Source organism: Mastigoproctus giganteus, chromosome 13, assembly GCF_048544385.1.
Source record: "Mastigoproctus giganteus isolate SK-2022 chromosome 13, ASM4854438v1, whole genome shotgun sequence".
Lineage (NCBI taxonomy): Eukaryota > Metazoa > Arthropoda > Arachnida > Uropygi > Thelyphonidae > Mastigoproctus > Mastigoproctus giganteus.
The window spans coordinates 115,095,428-115,108,220 of record NC_143587.1 but is presented as its reverse complement, the minus strand read 5'-3'; the positions used below and the strand labels follow the sequence as shown (position 1 = coordinate 115,108,220).

The 12,793-nt window shown below is 34.6% G+C and overlaps 1 protein-coding gene across 1 annotated transcript in view; it reads right to left on the bottom strand.

Moving 5' to 3' along the window:
- Positions 1–12,793, bottom strand: part of LOC150076378 (uncharacterized) — a 458,875-nt gene that overhangs the window by 279,199 nt on the left and 166,883 nt on the right. Inside the window, exon 7 of the mRNA XM_090387340.1 lies at positions 1,003–1,073. Within this exon, the coding sequence (XP_090243466.1) occupies positions 1,003–1,073 (71 nt within the window). The remainder of the gene's footprint in view (positions 1–1,002; positions 1,074–12,793) is intronic.

Sequence of the window (12,793 nt, the reverse complement as noted above, 5' to 3'; positions counted from 1 at the left end):
TTTTGTTTTGTTTGGGGGAGGGGGTTGTAAAAACTAAAACAGTAAAAAAGATAAGCATCAACCAATAACAAAACACTGCACTCAAAAATTACAACTAACACAATACGCACAAGTGAGATATGGAGTAAAAAGATTCTGAACAGAGTTTTTACGGAATTTTATTTTACTGTACTGTATGTAGTTTTCTTTGTCTTTTAAAAGGAAGCAGAAATTTTTACCAATTGAGATTTTAAACAGATTTTCAAAGGGAGAAAGCATGTCTTCGTTAGAAAAATTTCACTAGGTTGGAAAGTCAACCATAACAGATATTAAAAACAACAAGGAAAAAATTTTCAAGTTCGCATCAAACTTAATTCAGATGGTACAAAAGAAAAACTATGAGAACAGCTAATGACCCATCCCTTGAAGATGCCACTTATTTGTGGTTCACACACAGACGAAGTTTAGGAGAACCCATATCTGGATCTTTGATGTGTGAAAAGGTGCTGAATTTTAACAAAAAATTAGGGGGTCCCTTGGATTTTAACAAAAAATTAGGGTGTCGCTCAGATTTTAAAGCCAGTGTTTCATTTCTAAACTTACTAAACTTTTTTTAGTCTACAGAAAACAGGCTTTCAGGTTATGTGCAAGTTTGCATTTCAGTCCCAAGTTTCTCTAATTATGATGTCCTACATGAAACAGAAGCCAAAATACTCTTTCACTTATTCACTTAAGAGTACTTTCCAAAAGTCAAAACACAGAAGACTCCCTCAAGGTGCACATGCCTTACAATTTGAGCTCTCTTATAGGTATATGTGTCAGTATTTGGAACAAATATATCATGTAAATTACAATTACAAAACCTTTTATTTTCCTTTTTACTAATTCACTAAATCAAGCCTTTCTTAATAATTAAACCTAAAAACAAAACTTTTCACAATTATATAACTGGAGAGTAACAAGTAACTTTTTTTTGCTGAAAATTATCTAATTTATATCCTTATGAAATGCAACTGCCACTACCTTAATATCAAGAATGAAGTCCATAAAGTGATCATAAGTGTTGCTTTTTTCTTTACACTGCAGGCAAATCACTGAAAATAAATTAATGACATATTAGTGATGGATTATATTAAATATCAAAATTTTAGCTTATTACTTCATAGCAAGCTATACATGTGTATTCAAAAGTTGAAATAAATGTTCCTTTCTAATATGAAATAAAAAAATATATTAAAATGCAGCAGTTTAACAATAAAATTTCTGTTTGTTCCAGTGTATACCATCTCACTTAATTTTTATCATTCAGCCATCAAAACATAACATTATATTATTACTGCACAGAATAGAAGAGCATTTTAATTAAAATTCTCCACATTAAAAATAACAAAACAATAATATATTTCAATTAATTTACAACAGTGTTTATAAACATACAACAGTGTCTATAGAGGCACTGTGCCCTCTGTAAATGTGGAATATTATATATTTGCTATAAAGTTCTAAATGGAACTCTACACTTACCAGGTTCAGTTCATTATAATGCAAGGTTTGGCAGACCAAGAGTTTCTCAAGAAGCACATGTATCCTGCAAGTGGTTCCTAAACTTCGTTACTGATAACGAAGATGATATTTGAACTGTTACTTAATTTTTTTTTCAGGGATAATTAAGTGTGGTTTAATTTATCCACCTGTATCAATAACCAAAACACTCATATACAGTCAGAAGAAAATATATAAAAGAATGTAACGAAACTAAAGAACAATCACAGTACATGGCGAGTCGTGTTAGGAAGGTGGATAACTGTTCCCATATGTTTTCAAGAGACAATAAATGTAGAAATCTACTGTGATTCCATTCTTTCCTCTTTATTCAGCAGCTGAATGAAGATGAAATTATCAACGTGGATTTATTTCCAATAAGGCAGTGCTACTCTTTTTGCAGCTACTCTGGAAGCAACAAAAACCACTGTTTATAGAAATCATTTCCACAACCTTTAAAGAGCCAGAGGAGCCACCACAAATATAATTACCAATAGTTACACAGACTTCACTCATGTCTTTGCAAACATGCAAAGGTGGCATGGATGCATGTTTTGCATGCATGTGGGCATTGTTTAAAACACCTTTTGTAAATGTTTATATAACAAATATTTTTTATCATTTTCCTCTCTCTCTCTCTCTCTCTCTCTCTCTCTCTCTCTCGTATTACACTTCAAATGTAAGTGTATAAAGGTATACATGTCATCTACAGAGGTGCACAGTGATTTTAGAGAAATACCCTATATAATGATTTATAGTTATAATACCTTCACACACCAAACAGCAGGGGATAAATCATACATAAAGCTGAACTCTACAATAAAAGTAAATAACAGGAATAAATAACATTCCAGTACATGCACATACACAATTAACAAAAAAAAGATTCTTCTATGCTTAAAAAAAGGTTTGCAAATTTCATTCAAACCTCAATCTTTATATTTTGTCTGTGAACAGCAAAAATAAATATAAAAAATATCTATTATCACTCAGTTTCATTTAAATTATGAAAATGTCACTGTCATGCAATTCAAAGAAAATGACTAAGGCTCAGAAAATATCACTCATGGATACCTCACTACGACAATCCACAATCTTGCTCTGCATAGTTGTGCTGCAATGTTTTGGAAGAACTGTTTTAATTACAGATTGAAAAATATTGCATTCCACATAAATTATTTGGGGAAAAAAAAATGAGTTTCACTGAAAATAGATAAAAAGTAAAACACTTCATAAAAAAAATCATTTCAACAACAAAAACATTTTTATTGTACTGCTACAGGTTCTTGGAATTAATTTTATTAATAATTTTAATATATATATTGGAATAAACAATAGGGTTATAGAACTGTTTTTATAAAGTTTACTTTTCATCTATTTTTAAAACATTTCATAATTTTTCCACAAAAAAAATTATAGAGCAGTGATTTTTAATATAAATTAGTTCTCCTTTTTATGTTTTTCTTTCAAGAATTTAATTAAACACTCCATCCCATCATTCTTCCAGCATCCCACCAAACTGATACACATTGGCACTAATGATATTAAGAGTAGGAGAACTGAGGACATACTTAGGTACATGGCAATGTTGGGAAAAAGTTGTGAGCTAGAATTGAATTTGAAAGTGTCTGCAATTCTGTCCAGACAACATCATCATCAGCCATTTTCAATCCATTGCAGGATAAAGGCCTCTCCAGCAATTTTCCAGTTCCTTCTGTTTTGTGCAATGGCCATCCATTTACTACCCACAAACTCATGAATTTCATCTGTCCATCTCGGTTGTTGTCTTCCATGTTTTCTTCTAGCTCCTCTTGGGTACCATTCTGTTATTTTCTTAGTCCATCTGTCATCATGTCTTCGAGCTATGTGCCCTGCCCAAGACCATTTTAGTTCTTTAGTTTTGATAAGAATGTCCTTTACTTGAGTTTGCTAGCTAATCCATGTGTTTCTTCTTCTCTAACAGTTTGATTTCCAAAATAATTCGTTCCATTCTTTGCTGTGTAGTTCTCAGATTCGCTTCCATTCTTTTGGTGAGTGCCCAGGTTTCACTTCTATAAGTCATGGTGGGGAGTATACATTGGTTCATTATTTTACGTTTCAGACAAATTGAGATATTGCTCCTCAGTATGTGACTATATTTCCTGAATGCTATCCATCCAAAATTTATTCTTCTCTTGACTTCCAGCCATTTATCATTATTACAGCTAATGACTTGCCCCAGATAAGTATATGACTCCACCTTTTCAATTACTGCTCCTTCAATCATTATGTCTCTTTCTGTGGCATACTTGTTCATCATTACTTTTGTTTTAGCCATATTCATCTTTAGTCGAAAATGATTACTAACTCTGCATAACTGATTAAGATTTTCCTCTAATTCTTTGGGATCATGGCCTATGACCACAGTGTCATCTGCAAATCGTAAATGGTTTAGGTACTCTCCATTCACATTGATTCCTTTCTGCGACCAGTCTAATCTTCTGAAAGCTTCCTCAAGGGCAGCAGTAAACAACTTCGGAGATATTGCGTCTTCTTGTCAAACTCCTTTCTCAATTTTAAATTTGCTACTGTCTTTGTCTAGTCTAATAAAGGAGGTAGCGTTCTCATATATTTTCTTCAAAATCATAATATATGGGGTATCTATGCCTTGTCTTTTGAGTGCCCAAAACATTGCCTTATGCTATATGGAGTCAAATGCCTTTTCATAATCCACAAATTCCAGGCATAATGGTGTTTTATATTCATTTGCTTTCTCCATTAACTGTGATATTACGTGAAGGTGATCCATAGTTGAGAATCCTGTCCTAAAGCCAGCTTGCTCTTTCGGTTGATTCTCATCAAGTATTCTTTCTAATCTGTTAGTAACTTGTAGATGTGGGATAACAAGCTAATTGGTCTATAATTTCCAATTTCTGATTTATCTCCTTTCTTATGCAGCAAAACTATGATTGCATTATTCCACTCGTTAGGTGTCATACCTTTTCTAATGCATTTTGTGAAGAGTCTTGCCAGTTTTTCTGTCATGTCTCTTCCTCCCAATTTATAACAACTCTACAGTAACTTCATCTTCCTCCGGGGCTTTCTGATTCTTCATTTTCTTCAACACATGTTCTATCTCATTAGGAAGAATATCGGGTATTGTCGTACATGTTGCTAATTTGCTTAATCGTATATATCAATTCAAGGCTTCTGTAACTTTAGCTTTAAAAGAATACCGTAACTCTAATGGATATTTGTGCTCTGTGAGCTGTTATATCTCCCCAGTTAACAGAGGTGAATACAGACAACAATGGAGGTTGATTTCCAAATAGGGACCCAACCCGTGCAAAACGGAAGAGTAGAATGATGAATACCTTAAGTTATCATAGTCTCCTTTCCTGAAATTGAAACCTTTTCCTTTAATAACTGCTACCTCTCTCTCTCTCTCTCCTCATCATTCAACTCTGTGATCACTTCCAGCCAACAGTTCTTGTATCGTCGGTCCTCTAACATTATCTGGTTCACGCATGATGATCAGATCTAGAATATTCTTTCCCATAGTACTTTTCTGGGCATGCTGAACAATTAATTATCTGGTTGATTTATAAAGTTTGTTTCCCATTTGTTTGTAGCTATTTGTTGAATAGTATGATATAGCCTTGTGTTCAACGATGACAAAGTAGTAGTAGTAATAGTGGCATGTGATGCAAGAAAGCAAGTGTATGAGCTTATGCAGCATCAGCCAAAAAAAAAAAACAAAGAAGTCAAATGCAAAGCGTTGTCAAGAGCAAGCCAACCTAAGAAAATAAAGATGGAGGTTGCAATGAGTACACCAGAAAGACAAAGACTATCGAGATTGCGTAAAAGACAAACAGAAAATCGAGCACTGGATTTAGCAATGCCACTCCATCTAACAATGATGTACCTGAAGTGAGTATAATTTATGTACAACAGAACATTTCTCCAATTGCATAGCAGATGAGTTTAAATGATCAAGCTCCTTTTCCTTATGCCGACTACCGCTTACATAAGAATGCGCACCGAGAGTTTGAAAGGAGATTTATGAAAAATGATTTCTGTTCTATATTTTCAATCATCTATGGTTCGAAAATGACACAAAGAAACCAGCTGCTAAAGATACACCAATTGAAACGCACGGCATTTCTCAATGTGGTGGGATCCTTATGTGTACTAGCTATAGAGGATCACTAAAGAACAACACTATTCCAGTGCTATCTAAGTGAATGGCTTTGTCTACCCAGAAATTCCATTGCATTTACCAAGGTTGGATTAGTAACAGAGAGGCTCATTTCTGCTCACTTACCATTCATGCAGATAAGGCACTGGAGACATGTATACAGACAATATGGCATGTTTCAGTTAACACAATGGTCCATTGCTTGCCAAGGGAGATTGAGGACAATCATTCTATAAACATGCATATAAAATGCAGAAAAATACATGTACAGCTATTTGATTGGGTTAGTAAGAAAGCCAGTAGTTAAAGCATGGCTTCAGTATTTGGTCAACACACTTCTATTGATTGTATCAAATCATGATAGATCACTCATTCTTTGATAACAGTCACATGGAAATTAGGCTATTAGGCCCAAATACATAAATTAGGTATAAATTCATTTGTATCTTGTCTTCCAGCTGAAATTATGGAAATTTGTGACTGATCAATAAAATATTTACAATATCAAAGCTCTTTTATTTTGTAATCAAAATACCTAAAAGAATATGGACATGTGTTGTGTCTTATGTAAGACAGCCCCTTCAACTCCACCATGGTTCTCTGTGATGATATACAAAACTTTGTAGAATGGCCAAAAATGAGTGAGTGAGTGAGTGTGTGTGTGTGTGTGTGTGTGTGTGTGTGTGTGTGTGTGTGTGTGTGTGTGTGTGTGTGTGTGTGTGTGTGTGTGTGTGTGCGCGCACGCGCCGTTGTGTTGTTTAGTTGTTTCTGGCCACTTAGCAACCAGGAAGGCTGCTTCCCAGTACCAATTCATGCTATGAGGAGGCACGCCCCAATGATATACATACTAAACTAAAAATATTATTACCAGCATCCATAGGAAGAAGCACAAGTCGCATGGGTGTAGCAGTCTCCTATATTCAAGTACAGTGGTGAAGACCACAAAGAATCCCACATCCACTGGAGATAGTGTAATACCAGTGGATGCCAGCAGTTCCAATACCCAGGAAACTAAAATTTGGGTACAATCAGGTGAAAATCCTGTCTCTATCCTGATGTGGTCTCGCTGGTCTCCAGTTTAATTAAAAAAAATCTGTCCCCCAAAAGGACTAGAATAAATAACAATTTTAGAAAAAAAAATTACATGGATAAAATAATAATTAAAGTTTTAAAATTATAAAAGAATAAATAAATAAATAAAATATTAAAATAATAAAAATTATTAATATTAAAGAATAAAATAATTAAGGGGAAAATAAAAAAAGTTAGCACTACCCTAAGGAAATAATGAAGCCCATGTAAAAAAAAACTGAACTTCAACACAGGAGGGTTGTAAAAGTAGTTTTGTTGAGTACAGAAGTCAATTCAGTAATCAGCGTCATGTTAAAAACCTGCATAGCAAATTGCTGTAGAGCTGAGAAGGCATTTTGATTTGCAATAAGATATCTTTCATTTCCAGGAAAGAAATTATGTACTATGCTACATAATGTTTGCCTTAAATCCTGGTAAACTAGGCAAAAGAATAAGACATCACTCTAGTCTTCAGAGGCACAACAGGAACCTGTATCTGACATAGCTAGAATTTAAGAAAATAAGCTTTCACAGAACAATGGCCAGTTAAAATGTATGATGTAACAAGGTTTGGATAGAACCAAACCTGATTTTTTTTTAGGTAGTGAATTTAATATCAGGTATAAAACATCTCTTCACCGCTCCTTTTGTCAGGGAATTACATCTCACTTGCCGTCTTTTATGTAGCTCACTGCCAACATTTCGCTTTTTCATTCTTTGGATTGGCAATGAGATCATAGTCCAAATCAGAAAAAGTTAGAGGACATCCTTTATGAATATAGTAAGCAAAACTTGTGTATCTGAGATGTAGATCCAGAGGTAATGAAGCTTGTAAAGATGCAGTTAAAACTGTTCTACAATTTCTCAGAAGAGCTAGCAAAAAGGTCCGTTGAACACTGTCTAATTTGGTTTGAACTGTACAGTTTGGTTCTGTGAAACCATATGCTGGCTGCATATGTAACGATTAGAATAAAAACTGTGTATTATAGAATTCTGAAAGTTCCCTTTTTTTAAATAACATGGCGGTAAAAGTTTTAACTTCTTCAAAAGATTCTGAATATGTGGCAAGAATGATAATTTTTTATCGAATATTATCCCAAGATGCCTAAAAGAAACATGAAGAATAGTAACCGTTATGGATATGATGTCATTTACGTCTCATATCTTTGTTACCACATTATTCAGTCTACTACTTAGCATTAGCATTAGTAGAGGCATATGATGCAAGAAACCAAGCTTATGCAGCAATAGCCAAAAAAAAAAAAACCACTTCCACATCATCCCTCTGTTCATTCGAAATACCTGTCCAGCTGAGCCTTAAACTTATTTAGGCTATCAACTTCCACGACAAGGGATGGAAGTCTGTTCCACCAACCAACCACCTGCTGGCCAAAGGCAAATTTTCACACATCTATCTGTCTTTTCTCAATTTGAATTTATGCCCTCTCAGGTGATTATTCTGAGCAAGAGGATAATCTTTTGGAATGGGTGCAGAGAAGAACAACCAGATTTGTCAAGAACAGAAAGAAGTACTCTTACAACAAAAGAGTTCAGTCCTGCAAATTGCAGTACGTGGAAACTAGGCACTTGTGAGGAGACCAGCGATCAAGTGAGGAGACCTGATTTGAAATGTTTATAATTTTAAATGGATCAAGTAAACTTAATGGTGGTGGTGGTATCCTTACTCTTTCTTGGACAATACACACAATGGGATATAAATTGATGAAGGATGGTTAGAGGATAGATGTGAGAAAATTTGCTTTCAGCCAGAGTGTAACTGATTGTTGGAACAAATTACTGTTGGTGTTGTGGAAGTGGGTAGTTTGAATAACTCTGAGGAAGAATTAGATATTATTACAGGGGTTGGATAGTTTAGATGGGGTGGTGTTTTTTATTTTTTGGCTGATGCTGTATAAGGTTGCTTATTTGCATCATTTGCTGCTGCTACTAATAATATATGTATCAGCTTTATTCACTCAGTAGACAACATACAAGTGGACTCTCATTTTTAAACCACTAGGAAATTAAACATATTTCTACACTTCTGGCTAAATGTGTAAACTGACAGGAGACTTAGCCTCGGGTGACAAGTGGCTCAGCGATCAAGTGATCTATGTAGTGCTTTTTTTCTAAAAAAAAAAAAAAAAAAAAATATAAATATATATATATATATATATATATATATATATATACACACATATACATACGTATATACAGTAAGCGCCCATATTATAGTGATCACGTTTGCAAATTGAATTTTGATTCTAATAAATGACGATTCTAATAAGTGAAAAATCGACAAATATATTCTACAGGCTATAAAATAAAGATATAAATTACACTTTATTACCACAATTAAATTCTGGTTAACATTCTTCCAATGAAAATCGGAAGAATATTATACAGGTTGGCAAAATAAAAATAAATTTATACTTATGTACATAGCTTAATTAATATACATATTAATTAAGTGTTATGTAGACTAAGGAGCATTTAGGGCTAGAGCCTCAAGCTGCGAACAAATTTAGACTATGTATATAAAGTGCTTAGCATCATAATACACTTTTCAGGGCTATTTGGCCCTTCGTCAGTGAGTGGGTAGGTACCCAAGTGATGCAATGATGGCAAAAACAGTTATGAAGTATAACTCCACAATATGAGAGATGCCTGATGGTGTATGATGTATTTAGACTAAGGCGCATTTAGGGCTAGAGCCTCAAGCTGCGAACAAATTTAGACTATGTATATAAATTGTATTATGATGCTAAGCACTTTATATACATAGTTTAAGTGTTATGTTTAATTAAAATACATATTAATTAGACATAACACTTTGTAAAATGATTATAATTTAAAATACAGTAGTCATTTATTTTAGATTGCTTTAAATAATCACTACATAGTCTATATTCATGATCACGTGCACCAGTTTCTTCCAACACTCTCCTCAGGATGGCTATAGTTTTGCAAGTTTGTTGTTTTATAACTGTAATTCATTCAGGTTCATTTTCATTTTCTCCTCCTTAGCAAAATTATCAGTAACAGACTGGGCAATTGCTTCATCTGTTAAAGTTGTAGTAACTTGTAGATCACCATCTATGTCCACCCAATCATTAAACTCCTATTCACCCATGTCTTCAGGCTTTTCAACATAACTAGTATTGTGACTTAATTGACCATCATGAATAATTAATCCACATTTTTTGAAACAGTTGCTAATGCAGGTTTCAGAAACTTCTTTCCAGGCACTCATTGTCATATGAAGTGCATTTAGAACAGTTATCTGCTTTGTAGAGGCATATGATGTATTAGTAGAGGCATATGATGCAAGAAAGCAAGCTTATGCAGCATCAGCCAAAAAAAAAAGAAAAAAAAAAAACACTTCACCCCTCCGTTCATTCGAAATACCTGTCCAGCTGAGCCTTAAATTTATTTAGGCTATCAATTTCCACAGCAAGGGATGGAAGTCTGTTCCACCAACCAACTACACGCTGGCTAAAGGCAAATTTCCACACATCTATCCTACATCTTTCTTTCCTCAATTTGAATGAATGCGCTCTCAAGTGATTATTCTAAGCAAGATTATTCTAAGCATGCTCAAACCATTCAAGGCTTTGTACACCTCTATCAGATCACCTTGCCGGTGCCTAGTCTCCAGACACTGTAATTTGCAAAACTTAAGCCTTTCTTCATAAGAGCAACCCTTTGTTCCATTCACTAATCTTGTTGCCCTTCTCTGTACTCATTCCAGCAGCTCTATATCCTTCTTGAAAAGAGGCCTCCAGACCTGTATACAGTACTCAAGGTGTGGCCTGACCATTGACTTATACAAAGGAATAATCACCTTCTTATCCCTGCTAGAAAAATTCCTGTATATCATTGACAAGACACCATGAGCTACTCTTGCAGCCCGTCTGCACTGATCAGAGAACTTCATATCTGCCAGCACAATTACCCCCAGGTCCTTTTCATTCTCTACCACTGTCAGTGTAGTACCACAGAGTTGATACGTTGCTCTAGGGTTGCTGTTTCTCATATGTAGTACTTTACATTTGTCAATGTTAAACTTCATTTGCCACCTCTCAGCTCATCTGCTCAACCTTACCAGATCCTGTTGCAGCAGTATAGCATCAGTAGTGTCCTTAACAACCCTGCCAACCTTTGTATCGTCTGCAAACTTGGACATTAAGTTTGATATACCATCATCAATATTTATAAATACAGAAAACAATAATGGACCCAACACTGAACCCTGAGGGACTCCACTAATAACATTAGTCGGAGTCTGGGTGCGAGGTTAGCCTTTTTATTGGGCTTTTCTGTTATTGCAATCTATCATAAATGGACAGTAAACTCTATCTCACTGAATTTGCAATAATATCGATAGCTGGAATTCTGTGGGTTATTATGGTGAAATGTGTTTACACTTCCATGAAATCTTCAATCATATAAAAAAATTAATTTTCTGAATCTTCTCTTCATTCCTATTTTTAAAGCTTTGTAACTCGTTACTCCGTTCTCACTTGTGCATATTGTGTTACTTGCAATTTGTGTGTTCCGTGTTCTTTGTTATTGATTGCTTATCTTTTTACTATTTTAAATTTTAACTCCTACCCACAAATGTCAGTGAACATAAATGTCAACTAGTTCGTATGTACATATTACAGTACGTATTAATTATTCCGATTGTCACGTATATTCTTCCGATTTTCACGTATCATTTAATTTTTTTAATTGGTAAGGTAATAAAGGGTAAATTTGTGCTTAATATATCTTTGCTTTTATAGCCTGTGGATAATATTCCTCCTATTTTCGCTAAATCAGAATCGCCATTTAATAGAATTAAAATTCAATAATTCAATTCACAAACGTGATCAAAATGACCGGCGCTTACTACACATCGTATAGTGAAAGGTACTTTACCATGGTGAGTTCGTCGTAACGTGATTTGATTTTACAGTGAACCAATTGTAAAGGGGGGGGCACATTATATTTTTAACTATTTACGTGAAACTTCAGATAATTGGGGCAGCAGCTTAATCGGGCCAAAATGCACTAGTCCCGGTGTGTCCCAAATAAACGGAATGGACTGTATATGATATCAAAATTATTTGATATCATATATTTGGGGAGTACAATGTATACAGACAGGATAGAGGACAGGAAGGGAGGAGGGGTTATGCTGTTGCAAAGAAACATAAAATCTAAGGCAGTGCATCCAGATGACATGACTGCAGAGTGCATGTTGAGTCAGATTGGTATGACATAAGCACTTGGAAAGCAAAAATGAGGGGAGGAGTGAGTTATAGGACTAATGACAGATTAATACAACGAACAACTGTACAGAGAAATAGCATGCACCAGTAAATTATGTCATGTAATGGGAATCTTTAATTCACAGATATTGAATGGAACATGAGGTTTGATCACTCGCACACTAGTAAAACTTTGTGGATTTACTGGATGATTGTTTTCTACAGCAGCATGTTCGAGAGGCAACAAGAGGAACTAATACTCTTGAATTTATTATTAGCAGTGATTATAATCACTGAATAATTATTCATACATTAAGAATCTGCAGCTAAAGAAACAGCTTGGTGGCAGTGATCACAGTGCACTGATGTGGCATTTACTAAAGATGTAACTACCATGAGGGATAAAGCGAAGGGTTTTTGCTTTCGTAAATGTGACTACAGTGGTCTCAGACAGTTTTTAAATTCTATGCAGTAGGACGAACTGATGATGTTACCAACAGCAAATTCTAAATGGGAAGCATTCAAAATTCAAGGAATTAATCTTGGAAGCTACCAGGCATTTCATACTAAATAAGAAATACTGTTCAAGGGTTAGGCCTAAATGGATATCTGATGAACTAATAAGACTCGTGGCAGGGAAGAAAATTTCATGGAATGCATATAAATTATCAGAACAGAAGCATATAATAGATATAGATTAGTCTGTAATTGGGTCGCAAAGGAGGTTAAGCAAGCAAATGGCAGATTATGAAAAATGTTTGGCAAACGA